The following is a 19412-nucleotide window of genomic DNA, read 5'->3' on the forward strand; positions in this document are numbered from 1 at the left end:
TTATGTACAGGGAAATGTATCCATTAGGCTATCAGCAGATTTTTCAGCACAAATTTTGCAGGCCAGAAGAGAGTAGCATGACACATTCAAAGTGCAGAAAGAGGGGCACCTCAGTGGCACAGTCAGTTAAGTGTCCGACTCTTGGTTACTGCTCAGGTCATGGTCTCAGGGTTGTGAGCTCGAGTCCTGTGTTGGGTCCCGTGCTCAGCCTGCTTGGGTTTCTCTCTCTCTCATCTCCCCCCCGCCAAATAAATAAATCTTTAAAAAAAAAAAGAGAAAGAAATGCTGGCTGACTGCAACCTGCCTTTCTTTCCAAAGTACAAAAAGAAAAACTTCCAACCAAGAACACTCTACCCAGCAAGGTTATCATTCAGAATTAATAGGGAGATTAAGAATTTTCCAAATAAGCAACTAAAGGAGTTGATTACCACTAAACTGGCCTTATAAGAGATGTTTAAGGGACTTATTTAAACTAAAAAGAAATGGCATAATTAACAAGAAAATATATAAAAATAAAATCTTAATGGCAAAAGTAATATTCAGTATATGTACAGCAAAGGTAGTGGATAAATCACTTATAAAGCTAGTATGAGGACAAAAATAGTAAAATTAACTGAAACTACAATAATTAGTTAAAAGATTTATAAAACAGGGGCACCTGGGTGGCTCAGTTGGTTAAGTATCTGCCTTCAGCTTAGGTCATGATCCCAGAGTCCTGGGATCGAGCCGTGCATCGATCCCTGCTCAGCGGGAAGCCTGCTTCTCCTTCTCGCACTCCCCTTGCTTGTGTTCCCTCTCTCACTGTCTCTCTGTCAAAAAATAAATAAAATCTTTTTAAAAAAGGATTTATAAAATAAAAAGGTCAATGTAACATCAAAAACATTAAACATGTGGGGAAAGAAATAAATACACAGCATTTTGAAATATGTTCACATTTAAGTTACTGGCAACATGAAACAGACTGTTACAAACATACGGGGCTATATGTGACCCTCGTGGTAACCACAGGGGGAAAAAAAAAACTTGTGGTAAATATATAAAATAAAATGAGAGGGGAATCCAAACATAACACTAAAGAAAGGTATCACACCACAAGGGAAGAGAGAAAAAGAAAAAAGGAACAGAGAAGCAACTACAAAAAAGAGCCAGGAAGAAAACAAAGTGGCAATAGGACATACCTATCCATAATTACCTAATGTAAATGGACTAAATTCTCCAACCAAAAGATATGGAGTGGTGGGATGGATAAAAACAAAGTCTCTTTCTATCCACTGCCTATAAAAGACTCACCGCAGAAACAAGGACACGCTCAGACTAAATGTGAAAGGACAGACAAAGATGTGCCATAGAAACAAAAAGAAAGTTGGTGTAGTCGCACTCTCATCAGAAAAAAGAGACTTCAAAACAAAGACCGTAACAGAACACAAAGAAGAGCATTACGTAATGATAAAAGGGCAATCCAGCAAGAAGGTATAACACTTACAAAAATATATTGACCCACCTTAGAAGCACCAAAATATATAAAGTAAATATTTACAGACCTAAAGAGGGAACTGGACAACAATAAATAATAGTATAGGACTTCAACACCCCATTTACATCAATGGATAGGTCATCCACACAGAAAATCAATAAGAAAACATCGGCCTTAAATGACCCATATATATTGGGGTGAATGGATAAAGATGTCACACACACTCACACACTAGAATACTATTCAGCCATAAAAAGATAATGAAATCTTGACCGTTGTGATAACACGGATAACCTTGAGAATAATGTGTTAAATAAAATGAGAAAGACAAATACTATATGTTTTCACTTATATGTGGAATCGAAAAAACAAAACAAAACTCAGATTCATGGATACAGAGAAGAGATCGATGTCTGCTAAGGGGAGGAACTTGGAGGCCTGGGAAGGTGGAGGGATGGAGCTGCAGGGAGTGGGGGGAGGGGCTGTGGTCCAGCTTGCTTCTCTTCTGTCCCCTCCCTCCTTTGTGACAAAACTATAGCTCTGTGATGCGGCCCTGGGTTTTATGTCTGCAAGTATACGCCCAGTGCTCAGTTGCCTGAGGGCAGCAGTGCGGTCCACATCTTTTGGTTTTCAGAGGAAAGAGATGGAGAATTATCTCTTAACTCAGAACTTCATTACTAATGATTGGCTGAGCTCCAGTCACACTTGCTGGGCAATTGAAACCATCTTTGCCTTCCTGTGTGGACTGGGGCTCTTCTTCCTATTACTCTCCTACTTCAAGACTAATCCATCCTTACCACCATACAAGAAACACAGAAACATCAGGAAGGTAAGGAATCTTTGACCCAGACCCAGCAGAGTATGATTCTATCTTCTATTACTATTTCCATTTTTCTGAATTAATGGAGAGATGGGAAAGAATAGAACATGTATTCTCAGGAAAGAATAGAACACCATCCATCCAGGGATAAGCCAGACTAGGCAGGAATTAGAGGGGCACAAGGATTTCTACCCAAAGATCTCAGGCCAGGAGTCCAGGTGTGGTGGAGGGCTCCAGGACAATGTCCCAAACACAGTGACCAGTGGCCGAGGACCGGCAGTTAAGCCGTTCTCTAGCAGAGGTCAGGCCCCTAGGCACTGGTTCACCACCCACCTTCCCGGGGCAGGTGTCTCAGGTGAATCGAGGGCAGTACTGAGCCCAGGAGGCCCCGAGCAGCAGCTGGAGTGGGGCTCTGGCCTCGGGAAGTGGGGTCCTACGTGAAGGAGCTCAGATGCGCCCACAGGTCTGGGAATATGTGTGTTTCTTGAGCAGAGGAACAGTGACAAAGAAATTTCTCACATAGAAAATCCTTCTGTACATTCTTCAAAGAAGGAAAACTGAAAACATTTTTATCCATCTTGAAAAGGAAATGAGTAAAACGAAAGAAAACCACAGCCCCCCCCCCTTAGTTAAATGTAGGAGGTCCCATTGTTCATGAGCAGTGAACATCTGCTGCTGGGGGTGGGGTCCCAGCCTCCCCGTGTTCTCTCATCTCAGCATCAGGAGGAGCCACGGAGAAGGAACAACAGAAATAAGAAGAAAAGGCGGACTCTAAAAAGTGAGCATCTACCACTCAGCCCTGCACACCCCAGTTACACCGACCCCCCTGCTCTGGGGGCCCAGCCCCACCGTCTCCAAGACACCAGGGCCTGAGCCCATCCCTCAGGAAACAGAGCCCTGGGAGGGGGAGGGGCTCTTAGGAGCGGGGAGGGGCTCCTGGGGGGGAGGGGCTCCTGGGAGGGAGAGCGGAACCCGGACGCTTCCCAGATTCTGGGCCAGAATGAAGCCCCGAGGGGTTGGAAACAGGTGTCGCCCAGCAGGGGCCCCAGGGCCTGGCCTGGGAGGTGGGACCTCCAGCTTCAACTGTGGACAAGTTGCCCAGCTTTGCTCAGATTTCTCTGTGAGGTGACCCGGTCATTTCTCCCCCAAAAGGTCATGAATGGGGAAGCGATCCCCATCATGAGCCTTGCTATCACTGTGCGGGCACGTGGCCTTGGACACTGATGTTTGGGGCTCCTGAGTCTAATCCCCCAAAGGTCTTCCCTAAAGGGACATTGTACTCAGCCTCCTATAAGACCCCTGGGCCCCCGCCTTCAGCTGTGACGCAGTCTTCTGTTTCCAGCTTGCAGAGATTGCCTGCAAGAACTGGAAGAGGTTCATAGCCTAGCTTCCCTTCTGCAAAGGTAAAGAACCTTCCCCCTTCTCTCCAGGGTGCTCCTCCCAGAGTCTATGGTGCGAGCCCAGGGCTACAGGCACCCTGGGGCTGTTCTGGGGGTCTGGGAGGAGCCACGGGGACAGTGTGGCTAAAGCCCTGGGATGAGGGACAGCAGGAGCATTGTGAAGTGGGTGTGGGGGCGCGGAGGGCCGTGGGGCCCACCCTTCTGGCCCCCCCTGCTCCTGGCTTCGGCTCACATCTCTTGTCTCCCACAGCCACCTGGAGAGGTTCTCTGACCAGAGGCGCTTTCAGCTCTTACAGCAAGCAGCCCCTGGGCAGGTGCACAGAGGAGTGCCTGCTGGAGCCCATCAGCCATGCAGGGAGCCTATGGAAGATGCTCCCACCATGGCCCCATCACCTTCCCCCGCTCCTCTGACAGGACGCCCTCTACCTCTGGCCTCCACCCAGCCAGCAGAACCTCAAAAAGACCAAACTAACTTAAAGGAAATCCCACTTTCTGACACAGTCAGAAAGAGGTTACTCCCAGGTAACTCCTATTTGGCATCTCTCCTTCCAACCATCTCAGGCCTTGGCCATGCAAGCTACCCCATTTTATCCTTTTACTGGTGGTGGGAATGTACCAAGTCCTTGTTCTTGCCTAGCTCATTACAGCACAAGCGCCAGCAAGAACATGTGTCCTGCCATGCACCAGAGACCTCGCTCTGGGGTGGCCTTACAGACAGGCATATAGAGACTCATAACCCCTCATTTGTCAATCCAGATGTCCAGAAGCTGCTTGAGATATCAATCACTAAAAGGGTAGAACTGAAGATTTGCAAAGAGAAAGAAAAAGGTGGGTCAGTTGTCAAACAGTGGTACCCAGATGACCACGTGGGCTCTTTGGGGACTATGTGGAAGTTGCTGGGTGCTGAGCAGAACACCACTACCCCGCAATCCTTCTGGAACATGAAAGACGAACCAGAGCCGCTGGCCGGTCCTCAGCTGTTCTCATCCCCCAAGGTCTTGGAAGACCACTTGCAACAGAAATGCAGCCAGCTCTTCTGGGGTCTCCCCTCTCTGCACAGTGAGTCCTTGGTGGCCACTGCCTTGGTCTCTACTCACTCTTCTCAACTACAGATTCCCTCTGTTTTATTCAATGGAATCTCTAAGTGCTTGCCAGTTCTAATTCAGGATCAAATATCTTCACAGTTTTCCCACGCCCCACCCTTGCTCCACCTTGGGATCCAACCCCAACCCTCGATGCTAACCTTGCCCCAGTCCCAGGCCCACCTTCCCCCTTCTGTCCCAATCAGACCACCTTCTCTCCCATCCCAGAGGAGGACCGGTGGGGTATCTTGCCCTACATCCCAAAAAAAGACACAAGTCTTCATCCCAACTCAAATTCAACATGTAGAACAGCCCTTGTTGCCGAAGCAACAAGAAAGGGGGAAGACTTTACCCGCTATGGTGAAAAGGCCTCCAAAATCCTTTAGCCAAGTCCCTCCCAAGCTTCCAGAGGACAACCAGGCCTCCCACGCCCACAGGTCAGTTACCACTTTTCACGGGGACTTTATCATCTTTAATATCCAGAAGCAACACCTTCGAAGGAGGCTCAGCAGGGATAAACAGCAAGGTAGCCTGCCCCACAGGATTCAACTGTCTCTGGAACTGATGTGGTCTCAGGATGAATTCCCACGGGTGAGTCAGGCACAGGGAGAGCAGGGGCTCTCAAGGCCCTTTGTGTTTAAAGGCAAAAGCAGCCAGGTTACACAGAGGACCAGGTCCAGGTACCCTAGAAGTTCCCATAGGAAGGGTCAAGCAAGATTCCAACTAGAGAAGAACTTTAGTAAGGGTCTACGGCAATGTCTGAAGAGGACGCCAAGAGATCTCTCCAGGGTCTCAGCCAGGTACCCAGTGAAGGTTCTAGGAACCAACTCTGAGAAGGAGTTAGTAAGACCCTTGATAAGCACCTTGAAGAGTGACCCAGGAAAATACTTTGCGGGAGGCCCAGATAAGAAACATCTAGAAAAAATCTTAAAGGTTCATTTGCTCAGGAAATTGGAACAGATCAATCAGGGTTTGATCCCTGTGAGTGTGCGTCGATCCTGGTTTGTGGCCAACCATGCTTTGCCCAAGTTTCACCCTCACACAGAAATCAGAAATCTAGCACCCTTGAAGGATCGGAAACCCTACGTAAACACCTCCCATGAGCTGTTCTTCCTTAGTCCTCATACTCAGCAGAAGCTGGAAGCACACATCATAAGGTTTCGGGTGAGGCATAGGTGGGACCTACCTGTCCAAGCCTCTGAGCCCATAGATCTGGAGCTATGTGAAGCTCAACGCTTGCCCTATTCCCAGTCCCCCTTTCCCTGCTCAGCCCCCTTTGTATCTGGGGCCCACTCGAAAGCCAAGTTCTACAGGTTCTTGGGAAAACCTCCTCAGCCTCATTCAGGAGGAGAGGGGATAACAGAAGAGTCTGTTCCTACTCCCCTGCCTTTTCCCTCACCTGCATGGGAGGAAATCCAACAGGGCCTGGGAGGGACCTCACCTGATGATGGCCCCCATGAGTCCTCAGAGACCTCTTTATCAGGACAGAAGGGCAGATCACCTTCTCAGACCTCCACACTCAGCCTCATAAACAGAACCCTGCAGAGCAAGACTGTTATGGGGGCCAAGAAAGACAACCTGGATCCAAGCCAAAGTTTAGCAATGGCCAGGAATGAGCTAAAGGAGGAGAGTGGGGGTCATGCCTCACCAAACAAGGTAGCAATACTAGAGATGAACTTCAGGTCCCAATCTCCAAGGGCTGAAGGGTCCATGGAGGCAATGGAGGCTGAGAAGGCCCCTGCTTGGAAAGTCATCTTAAGACCCAGTGTGCTGGCCAATAACCAAACCATTTATGTGGATCTGAGGAGATCAGGATCTCCAAGCACTAGTAAAAGTCCCTCACCACCTACAGCCCAAGATACAAAGGAGCCAAGCCTTAAAACAAAGGCTAGTAAGTTTGAGCTCCAAGAGAAGGTAGAGTCAGGGAACCAGCCTCAAGGCCATACCACTGGTGTGCTTCTTCAAGATTCTCCCAGTGACATCCTCCTTCCAGACTTTGCCTCTGGCGTGCCTGTCCAGGACTGTGACACCAATGTGCTCCTGAAAGACCTTCACACTAATGCTGTCCTTGCTGAAGACATCTTGACCACTCACAAGTCACCCTGTTCCCAGAGGGAACATGACAATGGAGACACACCAGCTTCCCCGGTGCCACATGACCTTAGCCCCTGCAGTGAGGGGCATCAGGAGCCCAGTGTACCAAAAGTTGAGGAACCATGTGAGAGCCAGAGGGAGAGGGACTCCAATAATGAGAGAGAGGACCAGAAGAGTCCCAAACCAGAAAAGCATGAAGAAGAGTCTGCAGAACCATTGGGAATCAGGGCTTCCCAAGCTAGTGGGACAGGACACCCTCCCAAGGTCAGAGGAACAGGAGAGAGCCTTGGGAGCAAATACCTCCAGCTCGTGCCAGAAAAGGGACAGATTTTTCCAGAAAGCCACTTTAGAAAAAGGATGAGGAACTTTCTGCAGTACCTTAATCTCAATAAAAAAAGCAAAGGACTGGAAGGTACCCTTCAAAAAGGCAAGCCCGCAGCAGCCCTTGCCCAGGTACCAGCCAGAAGCAGAGCAGCTACAGATGGTAAGGCTGTTGAAGCTCAGACGATTGTGACAGCAGTGGGACAAGTCCTGGTGAAGAAATTGGGATTTCACCAAGGAATTCGTGCCTCAGAGATAAATCAGCGCAAGGAATTGCAGGCCCCAGTACGTGGGCATTCCTGTTGCCACGGGGTTCTCTCCTCCCCGAACCAGAGGAGAGTGGTGAGAGAGAGAGCCTCCAGTCAGCAAGCCACCCCCAAGGGCCATAAGAAGAGCGAGTGGACCAAAGAGAGGAACAGCAGGCAGGAAGACCTACCCAGGGACCTGGGGTCCCCAGGCAGACCCAGCCAGCACAGGCCGATGGTGGCAGGTGTCTCAGGTCATGTTCAGCATTATCCAACATGCAGTCTTCAAAAATGTGTTTCATCCCATCAGGCAGAGTGTGCTTCTCACACCTTTCCTGATAGCAGAGTTTTCCTTCAAGAAATTGAGTACATGCAAAGAAAGTCTATTGCTTCTCATGTTAGCACATCCTTTGTGTGCTAATGGCTTCTTCATACCACAATTTTTATTGTTTCCCCCAAATAAATGTTTCTTTCTCATGAGAGATGCTGGCCTCTGTCTGTGCCCTGCTCGGGGGAAGGGAAGGATCAAGGTCTGCTCTCCCCGAGTGCTTGCTTTGGCTTCCAGAAGGCATGGGGCCTTGGAGGGAGGGGGACCGTGTGGTGCACCCCCACCCCCTCCCTCACACGCCTTCGGTTTCCGTGACAAGATGAACAAGACCAAGGCCAGGATCTGGCTCCGCCCATCCTCTCCTGCTTTCTCTCTACCTTGAACTTGTGTGGCTGTAGGGAGGGTCTGCAGAGGCAGAAATCCCCCTCGGGCTCCGGGACGTGTGGAAGACAGAGTCCTATGTCCGAGTGGGGCGCGGAGTTTGGAGGCGCAAGGTTGGCCCTCAGTGCAGAGGTGGGAGAAATCCTGCTCCCCATCTCCTGGGGGAGTAGGGCACAGCTACCCCAGGAACCCTTCTCTCCCCGATGAAGCTGGGTTGACATCACCCGGGAGCCCCTCTTAGCTCAGTGTCACCCCCCCCCCGGTTCTCATGCTCTGGAGCAGCAAGGGAGGAGCTCACGGCTCTGAGGGTGTGCAGGTGGGGAGCACAGAGGCCACTGTGGACCAGTCTGCCCTGCCCCAGACGAGTGAAGGGCCCTGCCCACCAGCAACCCCTTCCCCTTCTGGGGGATGGAGCAGGGGTGTGGCTGGGAGGCAGGGGGACACCACCTAGGGTGGGACTCCAGGAAGGAGGCAGAGTGACATGGTGTGCCCATACCTGGTGTGACGACCGAGGACCCGTGGTGTCCCACTGTCACCTACAGGCCCAGTGGAGACAAGGTAGAGGCCCCGTGGCCGCAGGGCCTCCACCCCACTCCAGCTGCCGGGCCCAGGTGGAAAGAAGCCCCCTGAGGCTCCCACACAGAGGGTCAGGTGCCCAGAGGCAGCAAGGCCTTCGGGCAGGGAAGCTTAATTTCTGCACAATTTGATAAGATTGCACGGGATTGGGGGCCTCGGGACAGACTTGTAGTCTGTGACCTTTACTTACTTGTGTGGCCCAAGGACAGCTCCCAGGGGACTGGTGGGGACTCCAAGGCCAAGGGACTGGCCCGGGTCATGTAGCAAGTCTTGCCCGGCTCCCAGTCTTGATTACCCCAGAGTCGAAGGGGGAGGAGGTCATCAGATAGAGTTTGTCCCACACCCGGCTGGAACGGACCTGTCCAGAATGAGGGTGCAGGCCAGGAGGGGCCCCCTGCATGCCTGTTCCCAGCCCAACATCATCCTCCGGGGCCCCCACACATCGCTCGCGTGGGGGAGAGTCCTGCTCCAGGAGGGACCCCCGATCCAGATGGCAGCAGGCATGGCCCTGCCCCCATGCCATCAGGACCCCACATGTGGGAGGGGACCCAGGGTGCAGGGCGGAGTGGGCGCAGGCCTGCTCTGCCGCAGCTTCTCTCTGGAGCCAGGTCCTGCCTCTAGGCCCCCAGGGTGTGCCCAGCACTGACACTGCAACCAGGACCCGGGGGAGGCAGGACCAGGACAGAGAGCGCCCTGGGCCCTCGGGAGCTCAGGAGAGGGTGGCCCAAAGCAGGGTGCCTGAGCCTGGCTGCTGCTAGGTCCTCCCAGGGGCACCAGCAGGTGAGTCCTGCAGCTGGGGAACCAGACGTGCACCCCACGCTCCTGTCGGGAGAAGTGCCACGGACGGGATGCTGGTGGAACAGCCAGAATCAGGAAGGAGCAAGTCCCTTTGCCCTTCTCCTGCCAGACGGTGCAAGGCCAGAGAGGGAAAGCCCTACGCCGAGAGACCCCGCGCAGAGACCTCTGACAGACCCACACAGAGACCCCGCGCAGAGAACTCTGACAGACCCACACAGAGACCCCACACAGAGACCTCTGACAGACCCACACAGAGACCCCACACAGAGACCTCTGACAGACCCACACAGAGACCCCACGCAGAGAACTCTGACAGACCCACATAGAGACTTCTGACAGAGACCCCATGCAGAGACCCCATGCAGAGACCTCTGACAGACCCACACAGAGACCCCACACAGAGACCTCTGACAGACCCACACAGAGACTTCTGACAGAGACCCCATGCAGAGACCCCATGCAGAGACCTCTGACAGACCCACACAGAGACCCCACACAGAGACCTCTGACAGGCCCACACAGAGACCCCACACAGAGACCTCTGACAGACCCACATAGAGACCCCACACAGAGACCTCTGATGGAGACCCACACTGGGACCAACACCAAGACCCCACACAGAGACCTCTGACAAAGATCCACACCAAGAACTCCCACAGAGACCCACACAGAGACCTCCCACAGAGACCTCTCACAGAGACATCCCACAGAGACCCACACCAAGACCTCTTACAGAGACCCACACAAAGCCACACAGACCCTACACAGAGACCTCTGACAGGGGCCAACATCAAGAGCCCTCACAGAAACCATATCATCCACAAAGACCTCCCACACAGATCTTACGCAGAAACTCTCACAATGGCCAACACCAAGAGACTTCACAAAGACCTGTGACAGAGATCCACACAGACTTCACACAGAGACACCTCTGGAAAAAGATCTGAATACAGAGACCCACACACAGATCCGCATAGTCCACACAGAGGCCTCCCAGTGCCCCACAGACACCAAAGACAGCCCTTGAACAGAGGGCTCACCTCCCTCTTAGGAGCCTGAGTAGCCACCCAGTGACAGGCCCCTGCATGGATCTGAAGCCACTTAGCAAATTGGCAGTGCAGGGGAGTGCTGTGCTCCCCAGAGAAAATGCTTGTGTATTTTTTAATTATTTATGAAAAAGGCTTAGATACCCCATGTAAACCTGAAAAATCCTTTCCTTCACAGATTTTCAATAGCTTGAGCTCAGACCCACAGTTTAAAGCATCAGAAACTGAAAACGAACAAAACTTTGCCATCATCTAATGAGGGAGGAACTCTTATTTGTCCAATTTTAATTATTGTTTAGTAAAACAGCATCAGGGGTCACGTTTTTTATTTTGTTGGGGACAAGTCCCTACACTCAAAGCGACTTCTTTATGTTGGAAATGATGTAGGGAGGCCTACAGCAGCTGGAATGCAGGATGGAATGAACCAGCAAAGAGACATCGGACTCATTCTGTAGAGACAGCACATTATTTGGCCCAGAACTGCTTGTGTTATGTTTGTGAGGCTTGCTTTATTTTTAAATCAAACAATTCACAGTATCAAACACATGAAGCCGTTTTAGAAATGAGACAGTTTTGGCAATATTTCTATTATATCCTCTGGCTTGTTTATATTTACTGTTAATAACATGAAATAATTGTATCTTTTTCTTTTTGCTCCTTTTAAAATATGGTAATATCCTTAGATGACATCATGTATGTCTCCAGAATATGAAAAAACTCCTAATGCTCAGCTAAGATAGCTTAAACTTCTGGACTATTCAGAAAGTTTCATACTTTATATAATTCTAAGGAATGCTCATTCCTTAAGACTCAGGAAGTCAGAGTCTGCTTTATATTTTAAGGCTAAAAAAGGACACATTGCTTAAAATAATTTTGAAATCTTAGAAAATATTTCAGTTAGTTGGTGCTTGAAATATACATAACCTCAATTAAATTACTTGGGAATTGGCATTTTAACATCTGTGAAATTGAAGAAATTATACATTTAATCAGCATTTCATTATAATAATAAAGATCTCACCATCTACTTAATATTTTCCAAATTGGGCACTTAGTTGAGACTCCATATTTCTCACTGGTCATAAGAATCCTGTTGCCCTTGACTTGGTAAGATCTAGATAATAAACAGATGTCAAGTATAAGGTTAAATATCTCAGGTCACCCACTGGGGTGACAATGTCCCAATCTTTTCTTTCAGAAGAGAGGAATGAGTTGGTGTCAGTTCTGTGGGTATATATATATATTTTTTTTTTTTTTAATTAAGAAAAAAACAGCTCTGGTAAGCACTGTGAATTGTGCAAGACTGTTGAATCTCAGATCTGTACCTCTGAAACAAATAATGCAATATATGTTAAGAAAAAAAAGAAGAAGAAGGTAGCAGGAGGGGAAGAATGAAGGGGGGGAAATCGGAGGGGTAGACGAACCATGAGAGACAATGGACTCTGAAAAACTAACTGAGGGTTCTAGAGGGGAGGGGTGTGGGAGGATGGGTTAGCCTGGTGGTGGGTATTGAGGAGGGCACATTCTGCATGGAGCACTGGGTGTTATGCACAAACAATGAATCATGGAACACTACATCTAAAACTAATGATGTAATGTATGGGGATTAACATAAGAATAAAAAAAATAATAAAAAAAAGAAAAAACATACTCTGGCAGTAAAATATTTTACAGAATTATAGCTATTAATGTTATTAATGTTTTGAAATTTTCTCCCTTGGTGATAACTTTCTCATGTTATTGAATTACAGAACTATGGAAAGTGGCGCTGGATGGCCTCTAATGTCCAATCAATAGTATTTAATAACTAGGATAACTCATCATTTCCCTATAGATGCCTGCATCCACAACATCCCACAATCATAAAAAGGATACTTTCTTTTTTAAGTTTAAGCTGTTTCTAAACCATGTTTTTAATTAGAATAAAACTAAATTCTTGTAAGAAGTATAAAATGATGTAACCCCCAACGAAATAGATGAGGATTTAGGAAATGCTACCATCTTTTGAAGGAAAACACAATCCCTCGTCTCATCTTGATAACAAGAAATGAGTGACACAGGTCTTTGCTCTAAGCATTTTTATGTGTGTGCTTTAGCTGGTCCTATGCATTAATATTCTTTTTTTTTTTTTTTGAAGATTTGTGGGACAGAATTTTTTTTTATTCTTATGTTAATCCCCATACATTACATCATTAGTTTTAGATGTAGTGTTCCATGATTCATTGTTTGTGCATAACACCCAGTGCTCCATGCAGAACATGCCCTCCTCAATACCCACCACCAGGCTAACCCATCCTCCCACCCCCCTCCCCTCTAGAACCCTCAGTTTGTTTTTCAGAGGGACAGAATATTTTTACAGAAGTGATAAATAGCCTATGTGTCTTGCTAGTTAGCTTCAGTAGCCATTCTTATCCCACTTGGAATAAGGGCAAGCAGAATAACGGACACAGATATTTTCTGGAAAATGATTCCATTACCTCGAACCTTTCTCAGTGGAAGAAAAGACGGAGGCCTCGGGTGGGAAGCTGAGATACCTTTACCCCACAAATAAGTACCTAATTTATAGGCTATTAAAACTGGGATGGCTACCACAAGGCTGTTGGCTGAAGGATTTGCAGAGACCAGATCAAGAAGAACAGGCAAGTTTTAGGGTGTCTTGGACACCATTTTCAAAATTTGCCCATAATTTAAGTAGGAAACAGAACTTGACCAAAGCAATGCTGTGTGTCCTACCTTCCCTCCATTTACGCAGAGATGACGCCGCCCTCCACCACCGCCTCACCCTGTAACTCTCCCTCATTGTCAGAGGCTTACTGGAGACTTCAGATGAAGAAATAGGTAAAGAGAGGAAGAAGAAGTAGAGGAGGAGAAGCAGGAGCAGAGAGGAACAGGAGAAGAGGGGATGAAGAACCATTACCAAAAAAACTGCACACACACAAAATGGTAGTGGCCTCTTCTCTATCCCAGACACCTAGTTAACAAATGGGGACCCCGTGGTATGGAGACACTCCCCAAGCCACATGGATACTCGGTTTCCACATCTGACTCTAACCCAATTCAAAGTAGTCCTCACAGATTTTGAGGGTTGGAGGCAAAAGTACACAAAATACAGTTCCTGGAGATACCATTCCTGCTTTGCTCACCTGAGAGGTGTGGGAGTCCATTAGGAGTGAGACCCCGTGGTGGAGGGGCTCACCAGGGGAGTGGATAGGACAGTACACGTGGGTGCAGAAGGAAAATATTAGAACTTCCATTTGGAATCTTTTTCATCTCATTTTTTTAAATCCCTATATTTATATAAGCTTTGCCATGGATATAAATTATAGACTCATAGTTCATGCAGTTAATTTGCAAATACATAAATATATACGCATAAGATGCTGCATGCTCAGAAAGATATTTGTGGGCTAAAAGAATGATAGAAATGTTAGAGAGCACTGACATGAACAAGATTCCTGATCTTTTCTAAGAAACGAGGCCCAAAGTCCAAAACAACCATGGGTTCTGGGCTCCATCAGGCAAACCAGGTGTATAACCTGTCCAGAAAGAATGAGGGCCAGGGAACTCTAGAAGAGCTGTTTCACCAAACCCGGCAACCCTGAGCATCCCCTTGTAGGCAGAGGGTGGGTAACACAGAGGTAAGTGAACCTTTCTGTCCCAACTCACCTGCAAACACAATGCAGCTGTGGACTAATGGGGACCCCAAGCCTGTGGTGAATGGCTATGTTGAGGGGAAATGAAAGAAAGCCCAGATTCATTTAGAATACAGTGCAGGAACCTCATGCCCTTCCAGGACCATCAGACCTACAGGAGGTGTGGGGAGGGTGCAGAAAGCAGTGGAGACCCGGACATCATTTAGCAGAGATCACACACACCATACTCAGGAGAATGGCTTACAGTTAAGAATGCAATTGTTTGCATTTCCATTACATTTTTGCAAGTATCCTATTGCTTTAAAGGCAAAATTTTGTAGGTAGTAGTTTTATTTACCAATTAAAAAAAAATGGAAAATCCATTGGAAGATGCTATTTGCTTTGGATCGTGTGAGAAGTTCTGGGGAGAGAAAAGAATGGATTCATGTAGTCAAGCATATGGACACAGTGACTTGACTAGTAAACAAGGGAGCTAAAAACACTGGACACAATTAAACAGATTGGATATTCCTCGGGCACACAACCATTGATTGTGCTCAGAAACTGGCATATTAAGACAGACCTCTAGCTACCAGGCCAAGCAACTGCTGTGAGTCTGCTTAAGCATGGATAGATTGGGAAACACCCCAAGGTAGGGGGTTGCAAGTGAGGATAAAGGGAGTTTAGCCAATGATCCAGTTTTAGTGAAGGCAGCATCTGTAATGGTCAGCTCTTGCCATCGGAAGATGATGTGAGAAGAACAAGTTGAGAAAGAGAAGTATTTCAACTTTGATGCCAAAATCAATCACCTGGACATATCATTAGATCTAGAAAATGGACTGAACTGAGAGTCTAACTGGTTGATCCATGATGTGTTGTCTACATTACCCGCTTATCTTCTTCAGGAAGGATGTCATCATTTCTCAGACTCTGTGATCTCTAACACGCTGAGAGAGTCCAATATACTTGTCAAGGTGAAGCCAGACATCAGTGACAGACTCACAGCAAGTCTGAAAGTCTTGCAACCTCCCCAAGAGTGACAGCCAATAAACTAAACATTTCACAGCATGATGGGATAGAATACGATGTATGATTGATGTATCGATAAACAAAGGGAGGGTAAAAAATACTATAAATTATAAACATGAAAAAAAGTGACCCCTGGTCTTCTCTGGAGAAGTACTCTACTTTTAACTTCATTCTACATCTTTCAAGGGCTATCATGTCTGTGTTCTTTTTATTAGGCTAACATTTTTGCCCATACTCAGCATATGGATAATTTATCAGTGAATAGATTCTTATTAAAACCCTTTGTATTCAAATTACAAGCAGACTTTACATAATAAAGTTTTTTGTGAATGTCTTCTTTGTTTTGTATCATTCCACTCTGATACCAGTCCACTAGTTTTCTAGGGAATAACATTGGGGTGGTGTAGAGATAGAGGTTGAGATCTTAAGCAAAGGAAATCAGCAGGCCCAGGCTGAGACAGTATTTAAAAGAGGATGCACGAACTGAAATCATCTTGGTGGTTTTAACATTTATGAATTTTTACTATGTCAAAATAAATATAAAATTTGGGAGTGGAAGAGTTAAGCAAATCTTAGAGAATACACCCAAGCCAGCAATGCACTTACCCATTAATCTGTTTCTCCTCCATACATTGAATAGTTGGCTAGAAGACCTGTACATTTCACTGATTACTACAATTCAAGAATTATGTCTCCCAATTGAAGCTAAAAGCTTCCCTCATGCTTCCTTTTACTCATGGTGATGGTGGGGAGGACCCAGTCCTGCTAATATCCAGAAGTGGCCCTCACTCACACCAGAGCCACGTTACTCTCCTCTTGGACATAAATACCAAGAGGTATCATGGAATGCCAACACCAGACAAAGTTACTCTGAGACCATGATAAAGGGAGACAAAATGAAGGTAATTGATAATTGTTTTCTAGGTATAGAAAGAAAGATCACAGTGCCACCCCAAAAAATAACAGACATCCCATTCTCTTGGTTAAAATGAGTGACACCTACATCATTACCGGTAATGGTTTACTCTGACTATAATCTTCCCTCCTATACATAAAATTTATTGAGATATCAATCATAGAATTGCCTTTGCTTTCAGCATCCAATCTTTTAGGCCTTCCCTCAAATCACCCAACCAAAACCCTACCCAACAGTAGGGGTTTTTTTCTAACACCTCCTACCCAGACACCTCACAGTTTCCCATGGTGTACGTCCTCCCTCGTTGCAATGAATAATAAACCCAACCTGTTCTGGATAAAACTTGTTCATAGGAGTGTTCCTGGTGGTCTCTGGCTGGAGGACATGGACTTTGGAATGATCTCATCTCATCTCATCTCAATCAGCTCCCCCGCCCCAAGGAGAACACCCCCATTCTTCAGCCCTTCCTCCAAACACCACTTATCCACAACACTTCTTTCCTCCCCCAGCTAAGTCAGGCCCCATGTGCAGTGTTCTCCAGACCCCCTCGAACTGCCTCCTGTGACAGCCACTGCATTCCATGGCGGGTTTCTCACAAGGGTATTGAAAGCTCCTTGCAGGCCCCGTGAGGAATGTCTGACTACATTCCCTGTACTTACTCAAGTGCATGTTGAAACGTATCAGTACAAGTTTGCTAATTAATGGATACATGAATTAAAGCTTTCTAACCTAACTTATGCATAAATCACAACAGTGTAATCCCATCTTTAAAAAGATTTCCGGGGCGCCTGGGTGGCTCAGTTGGTTAAGCGTCTGCCTTCAGCTCAGGTCATGATCTCAGGGTCCTGGGATCAAGCCCTGCATCGGGTTCCTTGCTCAGCAGGGAGCCTGCTTCTCCCTCTCCCTCTGCCTGCCGCTCCCCCTGCTTGTGCTCTCTCTATCTCTCTCTCTCTGTCAAATAAATAAAATAAAATCTTTTAAAAAATAAAATAAAATAAAATAAAATAAAAAAGTTTCCAACTCTTTCAAGTAGCCAGTATGTTTTGAAAAGAATCTGTAAGATAAAATAGCATTAACAATTGAAATTTAATGATGCAAAGAAAACTCCAATTACTGAATCTAAGTCTTTTATTTTATATGTCCAATATGAATACCCTTGTAGCTTTTGAAATTATTCACAAAATTTAACTGTTTACAGAATATAGTTTAAAAAGCAATTTTACCTCAAGGTATTGTTTCTATGATTACAAAAATTCATTTAGAAAGCTATTACCAAAGAACATATTTAAAATAAATTAAATATGCAACTTGCAAAGGCTAAATATATTGTAAATCTACTATTCTAAAAATAAGAAACAATTATCTCTTGTTTGCTTTAACATTTAATGTGCTGAAAAGTCCAGAGAGCCATTGGATTATTAACAAATTCATATAAAACAGGGTCGTGAACAATCAGACCGCATGCACTTTTCCCTCTTTGAAAATTATTTTTGAATTATTGAAAATGTTTCAAGACATTATTTGAAAGATGTGTGAGAGAGAGAGAGGGTAGAAAAATACGCTTGCATGCTTATGGCCTAACAATTTAAATTACAAATATACAGAGGGTACAAATTTTCAGTTATTAGATGAATAAGTTCTAGAAATTTGATGTACAATATGGTGATTATAGTTAATAATAATGTATTATATACTTGAAATTTGCTAGGAGAGTAGATCTCAAAGGTTCTCACCACAAGAAAAGAACAAAGATGCAAAGTGATGGATATAACAATTAGTTTAATTGTGGTATGATTTCCTGGTTTTACTCGTGAGATGATTGTGAAATCATTTCACAATATGTAGGCAAATGAAAACATCACATTGTACAACCTGAATATATATAATTTTTATTTGTCAGTCATACCTCAATAAAGCTGGAAGAAAAAATACACAGATATATATATATATATATATATATATATATATATATATACACACACACACGTATATCTATGTATATATTACATGTGTGTATATACATATGTGTGTTTTAGCATCCTTAGATTTGTATTACCTATTCCAGTTTCTGCTGGAAAATACTGTTTTCATTATTCTGCATAACATGGCTCACTAAGGTTGATTAGCAGATCTGAAGCCCAAGTAACTCTTTTTGTTCTCCAGGAGTTTCTGCCAAGTGGACTTGAACTTGAGTTTGGAGAATACCCTCCCTGCTCCACACCAACACTGTTAGCATCCCCAACTCACTCCCAACACTCTGGCTCTACCCCTAATCCTCCAAAACTTTCATGAGCGTAAAGAGAGGTTTTTTCCTCAGGAAAACACTGGATGGCTCTAATATTGACCATCTGTGGGTTTATAATGAAGAATCAATCTTTGTGATTCGTCTATAAACCTGGAAGGGCAAAATGAATACTTTTCCTTTTTTTCCTCAGAATAACTAAAGGTACACATAGATCTATTATTGGAGATAAAATTTCATTAAAAGGTACTCACCAAAAAAGAACTAAGAGCTCTTTGCCTGTCCCTACATCTAAAAGGTTTTCTCCTAGGATTTGTTTTAATAGTGTTATAATGTTATGTTTTATAGCTAAGCTTTGTTCCGTTTTGAGTTAATTAGTGTGAAAGGTGCGAAGGTTGGGTTGAGATTTTTTTGAGCCTATGGATGTCCATTTTCTCCAGTATCACTTGTTTAAAAGACTAGCTTTCCTCTTTCAGAAAAAAGATTGTCAGAGACTATAGTGAGTGGAGAAAAAATAAATAAATAAAACTGAAAGTGAAGATTTTTATTGTCTTTATAAAAAAAATGCTTTAAGATATTTCCATTTAAAAACAAATAATAATTTATGGGTAGAGTTACATTAAGCAATAAATAATTGTGAAATTGAGGCACCTGGGTGGCTCAGTCCTTAAGCGTCTGCCTTCGGCTCAGGTCATGATCCCAGGGTCCTGGGATGGAGCCCACATCAGGCTCCCTGCTTAGCAGGAAGCCTGCTTCTCCCTCTCCCACTCCCCCTGCTTGTGTTCCCTCTCTCGCTGTATCTCTCTCTGTCAAATAAATCAAATAATAAAATCTTAAAAAAAAAAATTGTGAAATTGAGTCATGGTCAAAGTCAACCCAGCAAATTTGAGAAAAAGACCTCATTAATCGTATCCATTGTTATGAGACCATCACAACTTCACGGGTAAATCGGTGAATGTGAGAGGCAACTTGATCTCACATGGCCCCAGCTAACTTGGGTGAATGCCACCTGTGTAGCCTCAGATGAC

At 45.7% G+C, this 19412-nt stretch overlaps 1 protein-coding gene across 1 annotated transcript; it reads left to right on the forward strand.

Annotated features, from left to right (window-relative positions):
* The first annotated feature begins 2117 nt into the window (after window positions 1-2117).
* Window positions 2118-10821, forward strand: LOC123850221 (spermatogenesis-associated protein 31E1). Its single transcript, XM_064579861.1, has 3 exons — window positions 2118-2303; window positions 4342-7476; window positions 10744-10821. The coding sequence occupies exons 1-3, from the start codon at window positions 2118-2120 to the stop codon at window positions 10819-10821; spliced, it is 3399 nt and encodes a 1132-aa protein (XP_064435931.1).
* The last annotated feature ends 8591 nt before the right edge of the window (window positions 10822-19412 follow it).

Source organism: Mirounga angustirostris, unplaced genomic scaffold (assembly GCF_029215605.1).
Source record: "Mirounga angustirostris isolate CCGP_5_RB_7025 unplaced genomic scaffold, mMirAng1.0.hap1 SCAF_15, whole genome shotgun sequence".
Taxonomy (NCBI): Eukaryota; Metazoa; Chordata; class Mammalia; order Carnivora; family Phocidae; genus Mirounga; species Mirounga angustirostris.